The following is a 25185-nucleotide window of genomic DNA, read 5'->3' as shown; positions in this document are numbered from 1 at the left end:
GAAGGTCTACCTCACTAGCTTGATGGGGCTTTTGATATGGGGATGGGGGTGTGGCCCAGTACTCAGTCCCAGGAAGTCACACCTTCACCCGTGGGGCTGGCTCACAGAGCATGGGCTCCTTGTGGATTCAGTAACCACACGTGCAAACGGCCATCTCCCAGCATGGTCCCCCCAGTCTCCCTGAACTGTCCCAATTCCCTTAGATCTCACCAAAATGAAAAGGCGTTCTCTGAGGGTTAGCAGCTCATTCTGCTAGTTTAAATCACCCGATTCCTTCTCCCTCTCCAGAAGCCTGTACTTACTGCTCCATCACTGGTAATGACAGTGAACATTTTTGCAATCTCAGTTTTTATTGCAAAGTGATTGAGGACCAGTGAGAATAACTTATGCTGCTGAAACTAAGGAAATCCCGCCAAGCAAGTGGTGGGTGGATAGGAAGTCTTACAGCAGCAGCATATATTTTTCTCCCCCAAGGAACCTACTGAAAATAAGAAGCTATCACCACCATGTTTCAGACAAAGGCTATGGAAAACGTAAGCTGTGATATTATAATTTGACAATTTTAAATCTAGTCAAATAGATATAGATCAGAGGTGAAAAGGGGACTCTGGTAACTAGAGGATGGTCGAGAATAATAAAAGTGAGGTCCTCTCTGCTCAACATTTTCTCCTTCCTTGAAAGGGTACTCAATGATGGGCTCAAGCTCCCTATCAGCCAGGAATTAAGTCTCTCCCAATTCCAGAACCCCACCAGAGCAACCCCAAAACCAGAGCCATCACTTGCAACTGTATAGATTGTTTACAGCACAATTCTAAGGACGTTATTTTCATGAATGCTATGTGGGTGGTATCCCCTGGAGGTGCACAGGGCATAATTTGCACAAATGATCAGTTGCTTACATTCTATCCCAAAATCAATCTATAAGAGGTAAAAATTCCTCATGATGTCGTAACCAGTCATGAATCCATGACTCTCCTTCTACCTGAGACAGGAGCAAAGGAAGGATGGTCAAATATACTTGGATGAGCTTTAAGACTAGGTCAGGGTTCTCAATGTCTCACCACTGACATTTTGGGCCAAATCATTCTTTGTCCTAGGCGGGCAGTCTTGCGCGTTATAGAGTGTTTAGCAGCATACCTGGCCTCTACTCACTAAATGACAGCAGCATCCCTCCCTGAATTGTGATAACCAAAAGTGTCTCCAGACATGGCCAAATGTTCCTTGGGGGGCAAAATTACCCCCTAGTTGAGAACCCTGGGACTAGATATATAATACCCAAATCACGTGTAAATCAGAGAGCCAAAGGTCACCCATGTGACACTCTAACCAGTGAAAAACAGAGTCTGAAAGAGGTAAAAGAGGTAGGGAAAGGAAATTAAATCCCTGCTGCTGATAACAATATAAGCCCAGCAGATGTTGCTGGAAACCTAGTTAGAAGACGCTATAAACCTTAATCAGCTCCCATCCTGCTTCCCCAGAAATAACTCTCCACTGAAAAAGTCCTGGAAGTCGGGGCGCCTGGGTGGCTCAGTCAGTAAGCGCCTGTCTTAAGCTCAGGTCATGATCCCAGGGTCCTGGGATCGAGCCCCGCATCGGGCTCCCTGCTCAGCGGGAAGCCTGCTTCTCCCTCTCCCACTCCCCCACTTGTATCCCCTCTCTCGCTGTCTCTCTCTCTGTCAAATTAATTAATTAATTAATTAAAAGTCCTGGAAGTCAACAAAACCCCTAAAATGTAGATGAACAAAGCAAAGAAAACCCAGATGGAGACAGAAAAGATGTGCTTCCAACTCCAGTCATTTCCACAAGGAGGGAAAAAAGGAAGTCTTGAAAATAAGGAAGGCTGGGAAACCAGGATTATTTCCTAACTTGTCATGACGTGAATTTCCAACATGTAGAAAAATCAGATGCCAATGTGTCAGGTCTATGGATTACACAGGAGAAAGTGTCAGCCCAAAACACCCCAGCAACTGAGCAAAAAATCATGACTGCTCCAAATGCCAATGCCTTGAGTAAGAGAAGTTGGAACCACTTGAGACTGACAGCATGGGTACATTAGTTTCCCATGGCTGCTATAACAAAGTACCATAAGCTGGGTGGCTTAAAGCAACAGAAAGTCTAGAGGCTAGAAGCCCAAAATCAAGGTATCAATGGGCCATGCTCCCTCTACAGGTTCCAGGAGAGAATCTTTCCTCGCCTCTTAGTCTTCTGATCGCTGCCAGCATTCCCTGATTTGTGGCCACACCACTCCAATATCTGCCTCCATGTTCACGTTGCTTCCTCCTTTTCTGTCTGTGTCCTCTCCTCTTCTGCCTCTTATAAGGGGGTTTAGAGCCAATATGGATAATCTCTTCATGTGATGATTTTCAGGATGATCTCTTCATGTCAAAATCCTTAACTTATATAATTATATCCGTGAAGACCTAGTTTCCAAATAAGGCAGCATTCACAGGTTCTGGGAATAAGAATATGGACATACAGGGGTGCCTGGGTGGCTCAGTCATTAAGCGTCTGCCTTTGGCTCAGGTCATGATCCCAGGGTCCAGGGATCAAGCCCCGCATCGGGCTCCCTGCTTAGTGGGAAGCCAGCTTCTCCCTCTCCCACTCCCCCTGCTTGTGTTCCCTCTCTCACTGTGTCTCTCTCTGTCAAGTAAATAAATAAAATTAAAAAAAAAAAAGAATATGGACATATAATTTGGTCGGGGGGGTTTACCATTCAGCCCACTATAGTGGTAAGAGGAGAAAATGAAGTGAGAAAAAAAATGCAGGCGACAGATTCCATTTCTGTGACAGTGGTCAGTAAGGCAGGACAAAGGTAGAACTGCGTGTTAAAAGAGTTCCCAGATGGAACTTAAGTGCAGCCAGCTGCTTCCAGCTACTCAAAGAGAGAAAGTTTCTGTTTTTGACAGCAGATTAAAGGAAGAGGTGGAGAGTGTGAAAGCCCATTCTCTGTTGGCCTAGTTCCTAAGGAATCGTGCCTCTGCCTTAGGGCCATTCTCAAGTCTTGTTCAAGGATAAAATGATTTATGGATGGCCATAATTAAAAAGCAATGTCAAAAAGAAGCAGCATCAGCGTTTTTCATTTGCACTTACACATGAGCAAGAGCAGTTTAGTAAAATGGGCATGCTAGGGTTTTATATTCTCTGTCCAAAAAATGGCTGCCATCATGAGTGCTAGTGTTGGAGACAAGCCTCAATTCTGTAGCAGGAGTTGATAAGGTTTTAAATTTTGATTGGTTCACCTGTCCTCATTTCAAGTACCTTTACTATGGGTCCAGTGGATTATCAATGGGTGGCACCCTGGGTGTGTAAACTTGGGTAAGTGTGGTTTTGAGCATCAGTGTGGGCTGTTTCCCATCAGTGTCTTGGCTGTGGTTCTCAATGAGCTTGTCAGCTCAAGAATGGAACGTTGGGTTGATTTAAGGTGGATGGTTAACTCGATTTGGCAACTGTTCTTCCTCACTGATTTCATACTAGCTGGTTAAAAAGACATCTTCTTCTTTGGTTTTGGGAATGTGAACTTAATGAATCACAAATCAGGAGGAAAATGAAGACACGCTTATAGGTTATATGGTAGATTAGTTTAAAGGAATTAGTGAATAACACATAGCAGTTCCTTGAATTATTGTTAAATAAATAAATGCATTAAAGTGTGTCTATGCCCAAATGGACTATCTGTAAATATACACTGTTACACCTGAAAATTAGTAGGTACGAACAGAGCAAATGTTTGGAGCAGAGGGGGAGGAATGCCCTTATTAAGTTATTAAGTTATGGCATGGCTTCTTTTAATCCCACTAAAATATCTTTTTTCCCAAATTGACTTTGGACTAAAGCAGGTTCTGTTTCCTACTTGTTCAGATCATACCTGGCCATCTGTAAGTGGGGCAGAGGTAAGAGAGAGTTTGTTCAATTAAATTCAACAAACATTTATTGAATGTCTAATGAGGGTAAATCCCTATGCTTTGTGCCAGGGTGATACCAGAATAAATGAGGCATAACCCTACTCTTAGGAAGCTTATAAACTAATGTAAAAAACATATTTGTAGGCAATCATCTGAAATTCAAGAGGAAATGAGATGGATGCTAAGTGGAAAGTATAAGCAGGATGGAATGACATGAGTGCCATGTGTGCCCAGTTCCAATGATATCTGACAGCCCACAGCAAGGCTGCACAGGCACCCATTTCTTGTATGATCTGAAGGCCCATGAAGGTTTGCATCTAGACAGGTCTAATCTAGGTCTAGAGTCTAAGTCATGTCAGTCCTGACCTTAGGATCAGGGAATAAAAGGAGTGGTTTTCATCTATCACAAGCCAAGGAATAGCCCAGAACATTGGCAAAACCTGAAAACTTTGCAAGTTCTAGAGCAGGGCTTCTGGGCCAAGAATCCAGGACTGAGATGATGAGAAAAGGCAAGTCATGAACCATCTCAGCCATTTTTTCATCATCATAATCAAAAAAAGAAAGAACTTCGACAGTCTTACTGGGTAGATGCCAGACCCTATTTTAGTTCACACTTTGGAACTAATCCCTCAAGCCATCTAACAATGGCCAAAATAGTGGTTTGTCCACAACAACATAACTGAACAATACTGCTCACTTATTTCCAAGTGCGTATCATGTGAGAAGTTTAGGTCATTAACAAAAAAGCACTAAGCAAACTCAGGCTACATAATCCTTTCAGCAAGGTAACTGACAATGGATACAACTGGGGCAGGCTATTATAAAACCACCTCTATCTACTTCTGCCCAAGCAGTGAAGTGCTTAGTTTTAATAGTTAAAAATCATGGCAGGGGCGCCTGGGTGGCTCAGATGGTTAGGCGTCTGCCTTCGGCTCAGGTCATGATTCCAGGGTCCTGGGATCGAGCCCCGCATCGGGCTTTCTGCTCAGCAGGGAGCCTGCTTCTCCCTCTCCCTCTGTCTCCCCCCTGCTCATGCTCTCTCTCTCTCCGTATCTCTGTGTCTCAAATGAATAAATAAAATCTTATAAAAAAAAAATCATGGCAGATACAGTTGACACTTGACCAATATGGGGGTTAGTGGTGGTGAAACCCCACACAGTTGAATCCATGTATAACTTTTGACTCCCCACAGTTTAACTACTGATAGCCTACCATTGACCAGAAGCCTCACCAATAACATGGACGATTAACGCATATTTTATATATTATATTCTATATTCTTACAATAAAGTAAGCTAGACAAAAGAAAATGTTATTAAGAAAATCATAAGGAAGAGAAAATACATTAACAGTACTCTAGTGTATTTATCAAAAACAATCTGGTGTATAAGTGGACCCACACAACTCAAGCCCATGTTGTTCACGGTTGGACTGCATTTGCACTTGCCTTCTACCAGGCTCCAGTGTGACCTCCTCTGTGCAGCCTTCCCTGATCCCCTCTTTTCTGTGTTCCCACTGCACTTTGTTCAGCATCTATTGGAGCATTGATCACCAGTTACGTCGGGGGAAAACAGCCATAAAACACAGAAATACTTTCACACTAGCTCAAGGGAAAGGACTGCCCTGCAAGGCTCTAATAGGCAAAGTCAGGCAAGGGAACCAAATGAGAGACAATCAGAGAAAATGGAAAATGCAGTTAGAGAAACCAGACCTTATGTTTCTGGCTCTCAGAAGCCCAGTGTTCTTCTAATCAGCCCCAGGAACTCTCCTGTCTCTGCTTCACTCGCTCACAACCAGCTTTCTCTTTTTGCTCATGGCCCATCATCATAGGCTGCTCGGAGCCCACAACCAGTTGACTAGTTACTACATCTCTTGGTTTAAGTCTTGAGAGAGAGAATTGGGTTTCTCACCAACCAACTGAATGTGGGGAGGAGATGCCACATGGTACAAATGGTGCCTAGACCTGCCTCTCAGCAAGGCCTGTAAGTAGGGCAATTCTAAGAGAAGGTGCCTGTGAGCACTGCAGGCACCCCAGAACATGCTCTCTCTCTCTCTCTTTTTAACTCTCTCTCCTGTCCTCTAAGCTGTAAATGCCATGGGACAATCCAGGATAATACTTGGCTCAAAATGTTTGAGAAAGAGAGGATTTGGATCAAACACTGGAATTGATGGTTTCCTAAATTCACCCTGCAAGTATTTGGGAAATAAATAAATGTCAGTCTCTGAGAATCAAGAGAAAGGAGTCACATCTAGCTGGGTTGGTTCCCACACTTGAAAGGCTTGGTTGGGTGAATTTACCCACACCTTGCCATAACTGGCTTGGTGTGGGAGTAGGCATTGTACCCTGATAAAAGCGTAATTAGCAAGCAGCAGGAATCACGTTCTCCAGGAGAGCTCATCCTACTTCCTGTTTAACTTGCATAATTACCCACATCACAGACATTGAAATGACATGGATGACAGACTCTCAGAATGGATAAAGCCAGAAAGGCCCTTGGAAATCATTAACCCTCTCATTTTACAGAGGAGAAAACTGAGTCCCAGAGAGAGAGCAAGTGCTTACAAGAGCCAAAACCAAAACCAGATGTCCCGCCTCTGAGAGCAGCCCCCTTCTGTAGCATCATACTGTAGTGAGGACAGCGTCATCTGACCCAAGTGAAACCAGTTCCTTTGCAGCTACTGGAACTCCAGGCATGGTCAACGGTATTGCCTTCACGCAGCTTTTCCAGCCCGGTCCCTGATTGTCTCCAGAGTTAAAAATGCAATTTTAGTAAAACTGACTGCCACTCCCTGCAGCTGTTCATTTCTTAGCTTTTCCCTTCCTCTGTCTTGTTCTGTCCATATTCCAGAACTGGCCCTTAACCAGGATAGAGCCTTGAGCAGCAGGAAGCAGGAACCAAAGGGGCAGTGGAAATTTCTGCTGGGTCATTAGTGGTCCCCAGCTGCTGGCTGGATTTAGAACATGCCTTTAAGTGTCAGGGTGGAAATAAACCAAAACCATGGAGACAGTTTCCCTTGTGCGATTACCGGGACTAGCCATGCCACAGAATAGAAGGGTCATGCCCCCTGAACTCATTTAAGGTAAGGTGTTTGAAACTTGGGTAACATCTCTTTGAGGGGAAAATGGATTCTATGATTGGTTCCCAGGCTAGTCTACTTAACTGATATTATAATTATAATTATAATTATAATTATAATTATAATTCCAGAGCCTGGAAGCCAGAATCATTAAGGTCCAGGAGGGATAAGTTTCTGTGTCCGTGGCATCCTCTGCTTCTTCCAATCCCTCCTCCAAATCCTCCCAGTGGCTTTGGGCCCCCAAGCTTCCCCAGATAGTGGAGTACTCCAGGTTTTGACAGCTGTCTGTCCTCCCTTTGGTCCCTCAGGGGAGTTGCTATCAACCCAGATTTTGGAGTAATGGGCAATCTGCTAGAACTAATCCACATGCATGTGTGAATGACTAACAGGCCCTGAAACAGTGGTTCTGACATGTCAGTGGGACATGTCCGTGGGCACTAGAACCACCTGGAGAGCTTATGAAAATGCAGGCTCCCAGACCCCACCCTAGAGGTGTGGATTCAGCAAGGGCTAGAGTGGAGACCAGGGAATTTGTGAGGGTTTTTTGTTTGGTTGCTTTTTTATTTTTTTTTTTTTTTGAGAGAGAGAGAGCAGGCACGAACAGGGGGGACAGGCAAAGGGAGAAGCAGACTCCCTGCTGAGCAGAGAGCCCGACTCAGGGCTCAATCCCAGGACTCAGGGATCATGACCTGAGCCGAAGGCAGATGCTTAACCCACTGAGCCACCCAGGCTCCCTGGGAATTTGTGTTTTTTAACAAGCAGTTCAATTGATTCTAATGTTGGTGGTATGGATAAATACTAGACTAGGTGAAGTGCCAGGTTTTTGTAATTCCAGGGTGATTTGATCTTTACTGGGCAGGAAGAGTCACATAGACAGAACAGAATCCAGGATTTGCAGGGGGGAAAAGAAAAAAAAAGGCAAAAGCAAACTACCCCTGGGTGAATTGTCTCTGTGCTTCCATTTCATCTACTGTGATACGGCATGGCTCAGCCATGAGAAAGCTCTTGCCCACTTCACCCCTACCTACCCGTAACAAAGGACTCTCAGTTGTGGTATTTGACTGCCTCGCCCCCGACATACAGTAGAACAGAGAGATTAAGACCCCGGGCTGTAATGCTCAATACCATCAGTCATTCGGGAAATGCATGTCAAACCCAATGAGATACCACTGTACATCCACTAGGTTGGCCATAATAAAAAACAGGAAGATAACAAGTGTTGGTGAGGACATAGAGAAACTGGAACTCCTGGACGCTGCTGGTGGGAATGTAAAATGGCACAGCCACTATGGAAAATAGTCTGGCGGTTCCTCAAAAAGTTAAATATAGAGTCATCATATGACCCAGCAATTCTACTCTGAGATGTATACCCAAAAGAATTGAAAACTGACACTTATACATGAATGCTCATAGCAGCATTATTCACAGTAGCCCAACAACATAGAAACAACCTAAATGTCCACCAACTGATGGATGGATAAACAAATTCTGGTCTATTCATACAATGGGATATTATTCAGCCATAAAAAGGAATCAAGTACAGATACAAGCTACAACATGGATGAACCTGGAAAACATGAAGCTAAGTAAAAGAAACCAGACACAAAATGTCACATATTGTGAGATTTCATTTCTATGAAATGTCTGGAACAGGTAAAACTATAGAGACAGAAAGAAGACTAGAGGTCAGTAGGGGATGAGGGAATGGACGACTGGGGAGTGACTACTAATGGGTTCAGACTCCTTTTGGGGTGATGAACATGCCCTGGAACTAAAAAGAGGTGATTATTGCACAACATTGTGACTATACCAAATGCTACTGAACTGTACACTTTAAAATGTTAATGGTTAATTTTATGTTATGTGAATTTCACCTATTTAAAAAAAGCATGGGAGGGGCGCCTGGGTGGCTCAGTTGGTTGGGCGACTGCCTTCGGCTCAGGTCATGATCCTGGAGTCCCACATCGGGCTCCCTGCTCAGCAGGGGGTCTGCTTCTCCCTCTGACCCTCTTCCCTCTCGTGCTCTCTGTCTCTCATTCTCTCTCTCTCAAATAAATAAATAAAATCTTAAAAAAAATAAAATAAAAAATAAAAAAAGCATGGGCTGTAACCAAGCCTCCTGGATTCAAAGCCCAATTCTGCTACATGATCTTGAGCAAACTCTGTGCCTGTTTCCTTAAAGGGGGAAATCTCTAAAAGAGAGGCTATAATAGTAGCCACCTTGCAGGGTTGTTGGGAGCATTAGATGAGTTAATGTCCCTAAAAACTTAGGAAAGGTGTTGGCTTCTGACATGACAGTAAATATGCGCCATGATTTCATCACACAACCCATACCTGCTATTGTTCAGGCAACCAAGGCCAGGCAGGTTAAGGGCTTATTCAAGTTCACATAGCATGTTCAAAAGCCGAGTCGGGGTTGGTACCCAGCTCTCTTGGACTCTAGGTCCATGCTCTTCCACTGTTAACCATCTAATTTGATCCCTGACCAGGAATCTTGACCCCAAAGCCCCAATCCCTGACAGCAGCACAACTTCTTTCCAGTGCCCCTAAGCGTGGTCTACCTACAAGGCAGAAACAATAAAGCAACAACTGTTTTTGCTTCTTCCCAGCTGAAAGCCTTGGCCATCCTAGGGGGGCTTTACCCACCAGCAGCCTGGCAATGACTCTGAGCCAGTGGAGAGCTTTCCCTTCTTGGTTCCCATGACCATCAAGTTCTAGTCACAGAATGTCCTGCCTTGATTTAACTTAGAAATAGGGGAAATCATCACTATCTTATAATCAGTAGGGTCACCCAGAAGATTCTGTCCCAGCAGGTAAGGAAGTGTACTCATCTGTCCCCTTGGGTCTTTTGGTTCACTCTTTAGACTGCCCCCCAACATGCATCCCCTTTTCCCTGGTACAATGTAAGATCACAGGTTTTTTCTATATCTGGTTCAATTCTTATGTTTTCAAGAATAATCTAGCTTAATCACATTCCCCAACATCTGCCTTCCTTCTTTAAGTAGAGAGAAATATGTCTATACCCATTTATGTCTAGAAATCCTTCCTGATTCCATTGTTTTCCTCAAACAGCATGAGAGTCCTAGGAAAAACCCTGGGATGTCTGCCAAGAATTGGGCCCACTGGATATTCAATATTTAATCAGATCATCACAAGCAGAAGATAAGGAAAGTCATCCCACAGGAAATATCCAAATTCCAGGCTCTTACTTTCTGGACACAGAAGAGCCCAAGTAACCTGGCCTCCCCATGCCCTGCCTTCCCTCCACAGCCAATCCCAGCTTCCTCCAGGACTGTGAGGTCTGTTCCAGGGAGCATATCCAATTTGGCAGTTGTGAGAAGAAATTAGCCCTTCCTTTATGTCTACCAACGTTTGCACCTCCAGAAAACCAAGTCTGAAGCCCCAGGGTAGCCACCTGGAGCAACAATCCCCCAGAAGAAGTAGGCCAACCAGAAGAATATTGGGGGAGGTCTTAAGATCACTTTGATGCCCCTGGCAGTATCCATTTGTAGAACTTATCAGTACCTTCCCTCCTTCATTCCCAAGGTCGCTGGATTGAAGATCACGGAGTCATTCACAACATGATGTTTAATACAGAGACAAAATTGAAGTTCTCCTTCAAAACAACACAGAATAAGACTGAGTGGTGGGACAATGGTGTTCTCCCCCTCTGGATCACAGCCCAGAGACAGGTACTATCAGAAACCCTGGGTTGGCTTCCAGGGACATAGCCTCTCATTCCTCAGCATGTAGGATGGGGGTTAGAAGCTGTGACCTTGAGAAAGTGACTTAACTTCTCTAAACATGTTTCCCTAAATGTGTAATGGGAATAATGATGATGTGCTTATTTAATAGATTTGATATAAGTATTAAATGAAATATGCATTTAGCCATTATCAATGGATGAGTCTCTATGAGGGCAGAGTCTGGCTTAATCATGATTGCACCTCCAGGGCTCACCATACGGTCTGAACTCAGCAGCTTTTTCATAAATATCTGTTTATACACTTGCCTCAGACTTAAGCATAAAAGCCCTTAAGAATGAAGTTGACCATTTAATGAATCTTCAGATCATGAAAAGCTCTGAGAACATTCACTTGAAAGGATTCCAGTGGCCACTTACTATTCCTTCAAAAAGGCAGAAATCAGAGCTGCATGTTTAAGTCCTAGCCCCAAAACTGCTGTCAGCTTTGTATTTTCTTAATCAGCTTCACAGTCTTCACTTCGGAGTAGAACCTCCTCCTTGTCTTCCCCAAGACACCAACCTTTGCTCCAAAGATCCCCTTGGCACTGGAGCTTCATCTCTGTGCTCCAACATACACTGGGCGTGTCATGCTACAAGGTGGTACTGTTGCAGCTCAGCACGCAGGCTGTGGACTTAGACTCCTGGAGCAGGATCTAGCCAGCTCCACCTTTCTCCAGCTGCGTGACCTTGGGCAAAACCTTCCCTTCTGTGCCTGATTTGCCGCACCCATAAAATGAAGTTTTATCAGAGTCCCTGCTTCTTAAGCCCATTGGGAAGTTTAACTGAGATAATGCATGTAACATGCTGAAAACTAAATGTTCAAAAACTATTAGTCATTAAAGGAGTCTGAATCATTTTAGCACTTCAGCTGGTCACTACAGCTCTAAGCCAGAACTATCCAATGGAACTTTCTCTGATGATAGACATGTTCTGCTGTGCACTGTCCAACATGGAAGCCACTAGCCACATGTGGTTACTGAGCCCTTGAAATGTGACTAGTGAGACTGAGGGACCAAATTTTTAATTGCATTTAATTTTTTTTTAAGATTTTATTTATTTTTGCGAGAGAGAGAGAGAACAAGCAGGGGGATCAGCAGAGGCAGAGGAAGAAGCAGGCTCCACCCTAAGCAGGGAGCCCGATGCAGGACTGGATCCCAGGACCCTGGGATCATGACCTGAGCTGAAGGCAGACGCTTAATTGACTGAGCCACGCAGGTGCCCAACTGCATTTAATTTTTATTAATTTCAGTTTAAATCTAAATACCACATGTGGTTAAGGGCTACTATATTGGACAACATAGCTCTAAATGAATCACAGGGGCTTGTCAATGACTCTACCTCAGCTTCATTTTTCCCTTAATTGTTGGGCTCTAGATTCCTTCCTCTTCTGTCACATTTTTTTAACTTTGAGGCAGAGACCATGCAAATAAATTCTGTCCCCCCAAGAAAATACCATGCATAACACCTTCTATGTGCCTAGTACCGATTTAAGTGCTTTACATTTATTAATTTATGACAGTTCTTAGATGGGTGTTACGATCATGCCCACCTAACAGAGCAGTGCCATAATTTCTCAAAAGTCACAAAGCTAGCAAGAGGCAAAGCTAAGATTTGAACTCACTCTGGGTTCAGCAACTCTTCACTCTTAACCGTAACATAATATTACTTCCTTGGCCAAAACATTTAACCGTGGATTTCATAATGAATCACGTATTTGCCTTGCTGCTAGGGAGGTCTAGGCAGTCTTCATTAATTCACTGTTCAGAACCCAGGGCCTCTCTAGTCTCTTGCTGTGGTATTTGTTCATTGGCATGAAGCTTCTGGTAGCATTCTTTCCTATAGTTTTTCTTATTCATGGTTCTTGTCTCATTGCCATTTATTTTCAAGACATTGTCTCCTGCTCAATTCATAATCAGAGTGTTCTTCCTCTTTGCTGAATTCATATGTGGTTGTGCAAAAACAGGATCTGGTGGAGGGCCAGACTACTGACAACACGCCATGAGTTTGGCAAGTGAAAGTCAAGCTGGTATATCTCATTCTACCATTGACATCTCCTGCCATGGGACAGGGCCATTGGCCAGCTCCTCGAGGAGTTGGCAGGAAAGCTACTGCAATCAGAGCAAACCTGTGGCCCCAGGTCAGCCCCCCAGTAACAGCATACCAACTGGCCCTAAATGTCATTCAGGGGCCTATCTATATTACCAGGCAGGACTATAGGGGAGTGGCCTGACCTGTATCCATCACTGGGAAAATCCATCCTTCTCCTGAGTATCTTCCAGGCGGGCTTTGTGAAGATTGATGCATTCACCTTTAATAGGACTAAAATGTTTTCCTTCCATGACATTAATACTGCCAGAGTCCATTAAGATACATAAGAATTGACATGCCTTGTGGATGATATCTAAAAGATGGGATTCCTGGCCACCTTTGAGTGCATTATTCACAGTCCAAGAACATATCCACACTCCAGCAGGACTTCACTAATGGTCAGGGTATGAACGGAGAGGCTCCATTTAGAGCAAGCTCAGATTTTAAATGAGCATGTCTGATAACTGAACATGATTAATGGCTGAAGTGGTTCACCAAGTTCAGAAGTCCTAATCCTCAGAGAAAGGCAGGCAGCCATGACTTTAAGGCCCAGGAAAACCATAAAAACCTAGGGGCAGGGTGGGGGGAAGGGGCAACAGGGTGATGGGTATTAAGGGTACTAAGGAGGGCACTGGGTGTTACATGTAACTAATGAGTCACTGAACACTATATCAAAAACTAATGATGTACTATACAGTGGCTAACTGAACATAATTTAAAAAATAATAAATAATAACCTAGGGGCATGTTTCACCTCTCTATGGAGGAGCTATAGAGCATATTAAGGAGTGAAATGGCAGGGGATGATCTGAGTGAGATCCCCATGGCTGCCAAGAGTCTGTATCAGGACCATGGTAGGCTACAACCAGGAGGGGATTTGGAGAAAGGGTGAGGAGGGCAGCTACGGTTTTCACTGTAAGCCAAGTCTCCTAGACAATAGCTTCCAAACTTGGAAGAGCTGTGAGCTAGGTGGTGCCAGCTGCTTCTGCCTAGAGCATTAATAACAAGATATTTCATCCCAATATTGGCCCAAACCATGTCTTTATTATGCATCATAAAGGTTCTAAGAATAATAATATGACCTCTGAAAGGGTGTGGGAGGGGGAGAAAATAGAATCTTGGCCATCTGGCTCCTTCTCTTCAGTGACTCCTCTGGAGCACAGAAAAGCAATGAAAACACTCAGAATCAACCTTGACTTCTGAATTTCACATACATGGAATCCATCTCTTTCCACCCAATCACTTCCTAGAAGGAGGAACTAACTCCTTTCCCTAAACCATACATACTTCCCACCAAAGCACAACCATGATGAAATGTTCGAGGGCCTTCCTAAAACATGTGCACCTTGTGACATTCACTCTGTCCTAAAGGAAGAGATCAGACAAAATGCAAAACCAAACTGAAACTTCTGTTCTAATGATTAGTTCTGAGGAGTTTGGTGGACTCTGTAAAAAAACCCAAGGATTTTGCCTATAGGAAGTACCAACTCTTATTTTTAAAAAAGCAACTTAAGAGTAATAGCCACATTGATGCAACACTACACTAAGGGAGAATAATGAACCTAATAAAACCAGCGATTTTCCAATTGCTATTGCTACTGGAAACACTGATTATGCTAATTAAAGGGTAGAATAGTAAATACCCACTCTTTTGCATCCAATTAAGTGCTCAGATTATTTCTAAGAAGTATTTGTTGAAAATAGCACTTTTGATTATCACGGGTCCCAAATAAACAGAGTCATGTGTGTGTGCATGTGTGTGTGTGTGTGGGTGTGTATACACACACTCAAGCATAATTTCTCTCTGGAGCTTCTTTCATGGAACAGTATAACTCTTAAAATCCCTATGGGGCAAAGTGAAAAAAACCATAGTTTCCTAAGACTACAGCTTGAGATATCTTTAAAGAAGGTGTGTGTTGAGAATACAGCACAAGAAAACAATTTCAAGTTGAGAACATCTGAGATTTAACATGCAAACATCAAGAAGTCAACTGGATATGCAGAGCTGCCTAAGTCCCTCATAATGTCAATGTCAGCTTATTCTAGATAATAATATAGCCAGTCAAACTATGTTCTACAAAATGTTGAAAGTTTTATCCCTCCAGCCAATTCCATACTTCAGAGCAAAGTTAATTTATATGTAAGTTAAACAAAGTACCACCGCTAAAAACTGAGAATTATGAGTAATGCCAATCAGAAATGCAATAAATAAATATTAGAGGATTTGCAAGTTAAAGCAACCATAGAAATTCTATTATCAGAAATGAAAATGTGTTGCCTGAAGAGATTACAAATAAGATGTTAGAACCCAAGAAAGAAAGAGCTTCTGTAACTATTTCCATAAGTTAATCAGGAGTAAGAATAGGATGGGTTTTGAACCCACAAAAGGAGATGTGATTCATGCATTCATTCAACATGTATTTAACCAACAATTACCACCTACACTGAGCCAGGCCTGTTCTAGATCCCAGGAAAATGGTGGTCAAAAAAATCAACATGGCCCCTGATCTCATGGAACTCACATTCTAAGGGAGGGAAATAGACAGTAAACAAGAAACATATTAAGATAATTTCAGATTGGGTAAAGTGCTTTAGAGAAAATAAAACTAAATCACATGATAGAAAATGAATGCTGGAGGGCAGAGGGCACAATATTTCACCTATAGCAATGGATAGCAGAGCTTCTGGAGCCTTGAAAAGAATACTTTGTATTAAGACCTCTATCTTCGGGTGCTTAGGTGGCTCCATCGGTTGAGTGTCTGCCTTCAGCTCAGGTCATGATCCCAGGGTCCTGGGATTGAGCCCCATGTTGGGCTCCCTGCTCAGTGGTAAGTGTGTTTCTCCCTCTTCCTCTGCCCCTTGGCCTGCTTGTGCTCACACTCTCTCTCTCTCTCTCTCTCTCTCTCAAACAAATAAATGAAAATCTTTAAAAAAAAAAAAAAGATTTATATCTTATTTCAAGTTTCCTAAAAGCAGAGCCTGAGGCAGGGATTTGGTACATATAAGGCATTGAGGGAGAGTTCTCAGGAGATGGGAGTGAGGGAAACTGACTGGGCAGGGATTGAAGAAGATAAGTGAGTTGTGGTTGCAGTTAGAGACCAGCTTCAGCCTAATCCCACAGACAGCTCTGGAGCATGAATTGCACCCCCATGCTATCCCAACCTGAGGCAAGGAAGCTGGTCTTTTGTCCTCCCATCAGTCAATCACTGGCCAGAGGCAGCTGGGAGTGAAGGAGCAGTACGGAACACCTTCCCAGGTGAGGCAAGATTTGGCCACTTGGCTGAAGGTAATTTTCCAGAACATGGAGCAGCTGAAGTGAATGTGAGTGCACTGGCCCAATAAGGGGATCTAGGTAGAAAACCAACAGCATCCCCTACAACTTCCAAATTGCTTTCCTGCTTTTCTCTCTCAAACAGTACATTGGAAGTTTTGTCATTACTCTTGGTTATACTTTTCTGCTCATTTATTGACCAAATAGCCACAGTCCAGGTGCCATTATCCCCAAATTCTTCCTGGTCATTTATTCTCCATACCAAATCAACATAGTGACACCAACACCATCCTTGGTTCTACTAAAACCAATGAACTTTTATGTTTTTCAGAACATCCAAATCTTGGGTGATAGAGGAAGTGTCACAGTACAGCCTTCAAGTTAATAGCTTTGCTGAGGCAAAGGAAAGTACTTGCTCCCCAAATAAGCGGGTCATTCATTCATTAAACGAAAAATCCGTTGAGCCCCTACTATGTTCCATGTCCTGGCTGAGGAGCTGCTTTACAACAGCAGGACTTATTTAGTGAGATGTGTCCATCTCATTGTTAACTCATTGGTGAGCAAACATAAAATTATTTTTTTTCCTAACAATTTTACCAAATTTTGTCAACAGCCACCTTTCTGCTGGGGGGATCATTTAAGAATATTTTCATTACTTTGAAATCATGTGTGTTGTTAAAACAACCTGATTTCTGGTCCCAAGCTTTCCTCTAGCCCTTACTCCTCCTCTCCAAAACTCTCAAGATCAAATCTCTTTGGCTCTGACTGGGACATGGGCCCAAGGCTGAACCAATTTCTGTGGCCAGTGGATGCAGTGTCCTCTGATTGGCCAGGCCACAACCACATCCCACCTGTGGAGCCTGATGTGTAAACAACACATCCCAAACCAGCCATGAAGCAAGGGCATAGTCTCTAGGGGAAGTCAGGGTTCTCTGAACCAGTGGAGAGGGAGTGGGTGCTAGGCAGGCAAACATATTAAGTGTTCAGTACACACATCAGGGAAGACTTTGTGGTGGTTCCCTTTACCTGGAGGCAAAGAAAAGAGTGCCTATCACACGCCAAAACACAATCCCCACCACTTTATCTTAAAGTTATCTGGCTTAATCCTCACAAAAATAATACCAACTTTTTGGCATTTTACATGTAGAAACACTGAAGCTTTAGAAATTAAAGAATTCACTCACCATCACCAACATAGAAAGTATCATTTTTCCTCCATTCCAAGGAACTTTTTTTTCATCTTGCCATCTCTGAAGTTGGAGTGCATCTTACAATCAGTGGAGTGTCATGGTTTAACTGGCAGCATTTTTCTTCTAGTAGCCACATAAAATAATAGCATGTCTTGCAACTAATGGTGTTATAGATTCGATGAGATCCTGGTGAAGCCAGGAATGAAGTCCAACACCATCTGACTCCAAAGCTCACATGTTCTCTATGATTCTGGACTAGGGCAGGGACATCAACAAGTCAGGTCTTACTTATTATGAAAAAGATATGAGAAACAGCCCTGACAGAATTTTCTTCTTATGCTTGCAGGGGAAGAAGACAGCATCATTCCACTATCCTGGAGGAGGTGCTAAGTACAAAGGGGAGGCTGTCCAGCGGTTCCTGTTGGAGTCTTACACTCACCCAGACAGAAACGAGACAGAGTGGAGGGAGAACATCGATATTGTCATGAACTGGTTCACTAAGGAAGACTTTGACTTTGTGACTCTGTACTATGGAGAGCCAGATAACACGGGACACAGATTTGGGCCTGAGACGGAGAACAGAAGGGTGATTATTCAGCAAATCGACAGAACCATCGGGTACCTGGTGGAAGCCATTGAGAGACACAGCTTGACCAATCACCTCAATGTCATCATCACATCAGACCACGGCATGACCACAGTAAAAAAGAAGCCCAACGTCACTGAGATCCTCTTGACTGACTACATCAAGTTCAGGGACTTGGTCAAGTTTGATATCGTGGACTATGGTGGCTTTGGGATGCTCCTGCCCAAACCAGGGCAAGAGGAAGCCGTTTACCAAGCGCTGAAGAATGCACACCCTCACCTCAATGTGTACAAGAAGGAGGAATTTCCAGAACGCTTCCATTTTGCTAAACACAAGCGGGTCCTGCCAATCGTAATGTATGCCGACTCTGGTTATAACATCAATGGGGTGAGTTGATTCTAAAATGAATAAAGTCATCTTGGGTCTGGGAGACAGCCTCTAGAGAGAAACAGTTCTGAAAAAAATTAAAACATAATTTGTAATCCATTGCTTCCTAAGTGTTCCCCACCCCTAACCCCACATCCCAACCAACAACCCTGTCCTATGTCACCACTATGCAAAAAAACATCCCTCCCTGACCAAGGCACTGTCCAGTGCTGTACTAAAATGTTAACATTAGTTATTTCATTTTTTGTTTTCCCAGCCCCTAAAGATATTCTTATCTCCCCCATTTTAATGAGGAATAAACCAAAGCTAGAGAGAAGTGATTTGGGATTAGAAGTATAAGGCTGAAGTTTGAACCCAAGCCTGTGTGCTTGATCATTATGCACAGATCACCAGTAGATTCACCAAAAAAAAAAAAAAAAAAGCTGCTGGTTCCCCTTTGCACATATCAAAAATAATAATAATAATAATAATAAGCAACCCTGTTCACAAACAAAAATATACACAAATGCTCATAGCAGCATTATTCATAATAACCAAGAAGTGAAAACAACCCAATTACCCATCATTTGATAAATGGATAAATGAAATATGGTATATCCATACAATGGAATATTATGTTGCCATTAAAGGAACAAAGTACTGATACATGCTATAACTTGAATGAACCTTGAGAATACTATGATCACTGAAAGAAATTAAATACAAAGGACTACATATTGTATGATTCTATTTAAATGAAATGTCTAGAATAGGCAAATCTATAGAGACAGGACACAGATTGGTGGTTGTCTAGAGCAGGAGGGGAGATGTTTGGGGAAAATGAGGAGTGACTGCTGAAGGATACAGGGTTTCTTTTTGGGGTAATGAATGTTCCAAAATTGATTGTGGTGATAGTTGCACAACTCTGAGAAAAATTTAAAAATCATCAAATTGTGCATTTTAAATGGTACATTGTATGGTATACAAATTATATCTCAACAAAGCTGTTATGAAAAAAATAAGCAAATCTAAAGAAGAAAATACCAAAATCAAGGCTAATTGTGAGACATAAGTAAGGTAGTCTGGTTTTTGTAAACTACCAACCAATAATTCATGGCAGAACAAAGTTTAGGTGATATCTAAACATCACATGACAGAAGAGCATCCCACGTATAGCTTGAAGAACGCTTGTCCTAGGCTATGGACAGGAGCTGAACATTATAATCATGTCTGCAATCTGTATACTCTTGTATTGCTACAAATTCAGAGTATAACAGGTATGGGAAAACTCTTAAGGTTATGGTTTAATGTTGGCGGAAATAGTCACAGTAAAATGCAACAATTTATTGATATTTTGCTATCACTCACACGGCCCAGAATACTGAGGATGTGTGCCCAAAGCTAAGGTCTTGCCAAGAAGAGATTCTACAGTCACTGGCCTCTTTGTAAGCCTGGTTCATGATGTAACAAGTTGAGAGTGATGTGAAGGGATTTAATGCAACAGTCACATTCCCAACATAACCAACCAGGTTTGAGGGAATAGGGAACCTTCTGAACTGACCATAAGGCAGAAGAAAATGCCTCTCACTGAGTATACTTCTCAGATCCCCATCCACCTGCCTGCTTTGGTGTGCACAGTGAAGTAGTTGTTACTCTTCTCTCTTCAGGATTGAGGAGCTTGCAAAGCACATGAGGCCATCACCGGAGGCACTATGTCTGAGCTTATTATTGTCAGTATTATCTTCTTGCTGTGTCTAATGGGTATGCTTTCTTTATTCTCTTTCTTTAAAGATCTTTCATTCCTTGCTCTTCTTTTTGGCACTTTAGAGCAGGGTCCTTCCTCGTCGTTTAAATTTTCAAAGATTTCATGGATCTGACAAGCATGACAACAAGGGACAGTTTTCTTTCAGGGGATTGGAATCTAAAATGGCTTTTTTGTTATTATTTTGCAGCGATTTATAATATATTTCAACAAAGGAGATCATGGCTTTGATAATGCCCACATGGACATGAAGACCATATTCAGAGCTTTTGGGCCAGATTTCAAGAAGAATCACCTAGCTGAGCCTTTTGACAGCATCCACATCTACCCACTCATGTGTAAGCTCCTGGGGGTTACCCCTGAACCCCACAATGGCTCCCTGGCAGTCACCCAGGAAATGCTTGTGGACTCATATGACCAGCAGCCAGGTGAGATACAAAATCAACCAACAGAAAATTGATAGTGTGTTCTGTCCTGAGAAAAGAATCAAAAGGTGGGGGTGGGGGTGCCAGAATAATCCTGTTTCCCTAGCAGCTTCGGTGCCCCCAGGGCAAGATAGCAGCAGCTCTAAACAGATAGAGGAGGAAGTAGGGAATCCCTCCACATGTTGGCAGCATTTCATATAGTGCCTCTGGGGCAAAAGGAAGGCTCTCCATAGAAAACATCAAGCAATAATCCTTCTGATCCTCAGAAATCGCATGCAGTCTGTCCCTTGGTGCCCCTTCTAGATACAGAAAAGCAGCCTTCCTTCAGCAACTTAGTCCTTGCTGGTGCCTGGAAGAAAGCTGTTCACAGGGGAGGAATGAAGCCTTACTATTCCACTCACTGCTGAAAAAAGGGGAAAGGAGGTGGTTCCTGTAAATAAGGTTGCTAATTCTTAAGACTTCAAAATCTTAAATCTGGATGATATAAAGGAAGAATGGAATCATGTCTGAGAATTCAGTTGTTTGCAAACACTGGCCAGCTTTTCTTCTACAGAGAGAGACTTAGATGCTGCTCGGTGATTTATTATACTTAAAACGTTTTAACTATGCTCAATTACAACAGAGTACAAAGGACACCCTTTTTCCTTTTTCTAAGCTACTGCCCACGATCTTCTTGTGAACTTACAGGAAGCAGGCCATTTTGTAGGAATCTAATTAAATGAATGACAATTCACCAAATTATTAAGGCTTTTTTTTTTTTAAGTTTTAGAGTTTTGCTACAACTATTTGGCCCCTCCCCTGTCCCATAGCCCATTGGGAGCCTGGGGTAAGGTCTTTGACTGTCATCAGTTATTGATAAACAAAATGTCCCACCAACTGATTTTCAGCAAATTGGCTTTTTAGCAAATTGGTCACTTGGCAAAGTGGTCATTAGGAAAATGGGTCATTTGGCAAATACGTCGTTTAGTAAATCGGCTTTCAACGACTTGCCCTACAAGGTTTCCCTACAGTGAGCACTTTCTTGGGTTAAATGTACATTTCATTTCCATAATTAATATTCACCAGAGCCTGGATGGAAAACTTCCCAGGGACCCAGGACCAGCCAGAACAGCCTCTTAATAATCAGACAATTAAAAACCATCTGATATTTTATCAGGAGCAGAGACACAGAGGACATTGGCTCTCCAAAAGACAGCGTTTGGTCTCGCGATTGTCACAGGAGTTCTTGCAGTTCTGTTTGTTGCTAGCGTGACATACACAGCCATTCGTCGGAAAAAGAAGTGAGTGTTCTTTGGGCTTCCCATGGTTAATCAGTGCACATTGTAATAATCCACTTCAACCACTTCCTGCATGCCAAAGGGGATCCAGCACTTTGAGAACCCAGCAACCAAGGCCAGGTTCATGACTTGTGACCTGAGGAATCACAAGGCCCAGGGCTCAGAAAAGCCCCCAACTTGGTTTAATAATCTACTGGCACCATTTCAGAATTCTTGATTTTTTTAACAAGGACCCTGCATTTTCATTTTGTACTGGGCCCCCCAGATGACATACCAGTTGTATTAGTTTTCCACAGCTGCCATAACAAAGTACCACAAAGTAGCTGGCTTAAAACGATAGGTATTTATTGTCTCACAGACCTGGAGGGTAAAAGGCCAAAATCAAGGTGTTGGCAGGGCCAGGCTCCCTCTGAAACCTGTAGGGGAGAATCCTTCCTTGCCTCTTCTAGCTTCTGGTGGTTGCTGGCAATCCTTGGTATTCCTTGGTTTATAGATGCACCATTCCAGTCTCTGCCTCCATCATCACATGACCATCTTCTCCCTGTGTCTCTGTCTTTACATGGTGTTCTCTTCTCCTATATGGACACCAGTCATGATATTTAGGGCCCTCTGTAGCCAGGATGACTTCATCTTAATTATATCTGCAGACTCTATTTCCAAATAAGGTCACCAGTACCATAAGGTCCTAAGTACCAAGGGTTAGGGCTTCCAACATATTTTCGGGGCAGGTGGGGGACACAATCCAACTCATAACACTGGTTCTGCCACCAATCAAAGCATTATAGAGCCCTGGTGCACCTCTTTCTCTATCTCAATAATTACATCATTAGACTGAGCCTCCTGCATTCCTTATTAAACCCAACCCTGACCATTCTTCTGCTTTAACATAGCTCCTATCTCAATAGAATGGGAGCCTCCTGAACACTATAAACAGCCTAAGGAAAGTCAGAACTTTACTTAACCTTAACTCCATTACAAAGGCTACATTTAACGTAATTTATATTTGAACTATAAAAATTTCCTATAAGTTGAAACACGACCTATAAAGGTCTCTACACCCTGAAGCAACATTTTAAAAAGAAATCAATTGGTCCTTTTCTAAAGAAACCATTAGCTATAGGGGAGATAAAGGAAAAACTTCAAGGTACTGATTAATTTACCATGCCCACAGCATAATTTCCAAAAAGCAACCATTCTATACAGTTAAAAATGTATTAGGTGGTTGTGGTTGTTGTTATTATTATTATTATTATTATTATTAAAAGCCTCAAATCCAGAAGCCGAATCTTTAATACAGCATGTGCACATACACATCCCCTTTTGCTGCTGGCATGGCCGTGGGATGTGTCCTAAAGTTTCTCTTCATATAAACACCCCCTGGAATTTTTAGTTTTTGTGTTAAATGGCAGTCCTAATCTTCACTTACACCTGAACACACACCTATGAGGTCCTTGGGACGTTAAAAATGCCTTCAGTGCCTTGATTCTTCCAGATTCAGATCTGAAATATATGACTTTATGACCTTTGTCCCTCCCAAGAGCCCACACACCAAAATAAAGGTTTCTTCTGTGTGCACGTCAGTGCTATGGTCCACTTGGGGTCCCTTCCCAATCTACCTCCCATCTATGGCATCAGAAAAGGCTGACCAGCCTAGATTTATTAATATCTTAAAAAATCACACAGTATTACTTATTATGGCATTGACTGTACATGCCCTTTCGCTCCTCAGAAGAAAAGCAATTAATAGCTATTATACGTGTTAACAGAATAAGCCTAGTATTTATGTGTTTGACCCTTTCCCACTGGTTTTCATTGTCTATTGCAGGCAGAGAGCTGATCAAAACAGCAAAAGTGAACCAATCCGCCTGGCCCAGTTCTGAAGCATCATTCCCTTGGGACCAAGACTCAGCCCTGGTTGAGACTCATTGTCATATCTCAGATGATTCTACCTCAGGATATTGTGACTAAGAGGATTTCTACAACATCAGACCCAGAAACCATTAATTCTGTGTAAAAACAGCAATAATCACAGTCTACCCTCTTTATTTAAATCAACAGTGTCGAGGGAATAAAAGACAAATCATTCTTATGTTGGATCCTGTGCTCACTTGGTGCTGGTGTTAGAACAACAGATATGAGAATAAATGCATTCAATTAGAATCAATTCTCCTCTCTTGTTCTCATAGCTGAGCAGGGCTCAGTGTTTTTCATCTGAAAGGGGTAATAAGATTTAATCTGCCCCCTCATCTACCTTCTGCAAGTATATTTAGCAAATTAGCTCTGGACTCTTCCAAATGGAGTTTATGAGAGATGTGCTAAAGTAAACGTGTTAGACTTTGAACACAGCTCAAACTCCAGAGGCAGCACCATGGGTTGCTGTCTATCCTGCCTTTCACTCGAGACACAATAATGCCTAATGGAAATAATTATTTTTTTTTCCCTTTCTTCCACATCCCCACCACCCCCAGCAGCCCTCTTACTCTCCTTTCACATTCCTTTCCCTACAAGGTCAAACTTCTACTGTAAGTCTTCCTTAGTTCCGGCAGCTCACCTGCACTGCAGGTATTGCCATGTACGTCTACACATACTTGTCTGATAATTAGTTCTGTGCCTACTCCGCGGCGCGAGCCCCTGACCCTCAGGGGCCACTCCTGGTTTCCCTCACAGTTGCATGCCCTGACAGCACTGGGCACGCAGTAGGTGCTTAATAAGTGTCTGGTGAAGGCAAGACTGGATGGGTTAGGGGCAGACCCGGAGGACGGAGGAGTGGGGGGTCCTGCCTTGTGCTGAGGTCATGGAGAGGACGTGACCTCAGGCTGACCCTGCCAAGCTCCTCGCCCCCTCCCCGCTCTGGAGCGCACCTCAGCGCATGGCTCCCCGTTTTGAGGTCGCCGCCCAGACAGGGCACTGCGCTGTGGAGAGCACGCGGACCACAGAGGGGACTAAACCCCACCACGGCCTCCAGGGGAACGTTTAAGATTCTGGCGGGGGGGCGCACCTCACAGCCCTGCACTCATCGTGTGGCGCCCTGGTGGGTCAGGTCTGAGAACCTACGTTCCCTCTCCCATTAACCGCGCCACCTACCCAACCACCCGGAGCGGCGAACCCGCACCTTGACTTGAAGGGGCGGCGAAGGCCTGTGGCCCCCAAACCCCCGCCTGAGGCCACAGCCTTGGAGCGTGAGGGCAGTCAGGCTCCTTCGCTCCCAGGAGCGCAACAGGGAAGGGGCTACGCGTCCGTCCACTCAGCCCCCGCCAAAAAGACCCTTGTGAAAGCGCGAGAACAGAGAGAACGATTACCCTGCCCTTCGCCTGACTGGAAGCCACCAGAGAGCCAGCGCCTCCCGCCTGCCCTCTCTTGGCGCCAAAGCCCTGGCTCCGCCCTCAAGTCTCAGGCTCCGCCCCAAGCCAACCCTGCCCCCGCCTCCCACACGCCCAGCCGTACCTGGCCCCGCCCCCAACCCGCCTCCCCCTCCTCCGCTCACCGCCTCAGCCC

The 25185-nt window shown here is 43.6% G+C and overlaps 1 protein-coding gene across 1 annotated transcript in view; it reads left to right on the top strand.

Moving 5' to 3' along the window:
• Window positions 1-21697, top strand: part of LOC116627815 (ectonucleotide pyrophosphatase/phosphodiesterase family member 7-like) — a 28707-nt gene extending 7010 nt beyond the window's left edge. The window contains exons 2-5 of the mRNA XM_032397743.1: window positions 10527-10672; window positions 17621-18247; window positions 20179-20416; window positions 21633-21697. Coding sequence (XP_032253634.1) covers window positions 10527-10672; window positions 17621-18247; window positions 20179-20416; window positions 21633-21697 — 1076 coding nt within the window. The remainder of the gene's footprint in view (window positions 1-10526; window positions 10673-17620; window positions 18248-20178; window positions 20417-21632) is intronic.
• The last annotated feature ends 3488 nt before the right edge of the window (window positions 21698-25185 follow it).

Source organism: Phoca vitulina, unplaced genomic scaffold (assembly GCF_004348235.1).
Source record: "Phoca vitulina isolate PV1807 unplaced genomic scaffold, GSC_HSeal_1.0 scaffold102, whole genome shotgun sequence".
NCBI lineage: Eukaryota > Metazoa > Chordata > Mammalia > Carnivora > Phocidae > Phoca > Phoca vitulina.
Note: the sequence above shows the minus strand (reverse complement) of the source record. Positions and strands in the feature narration are given on the sequence as shown.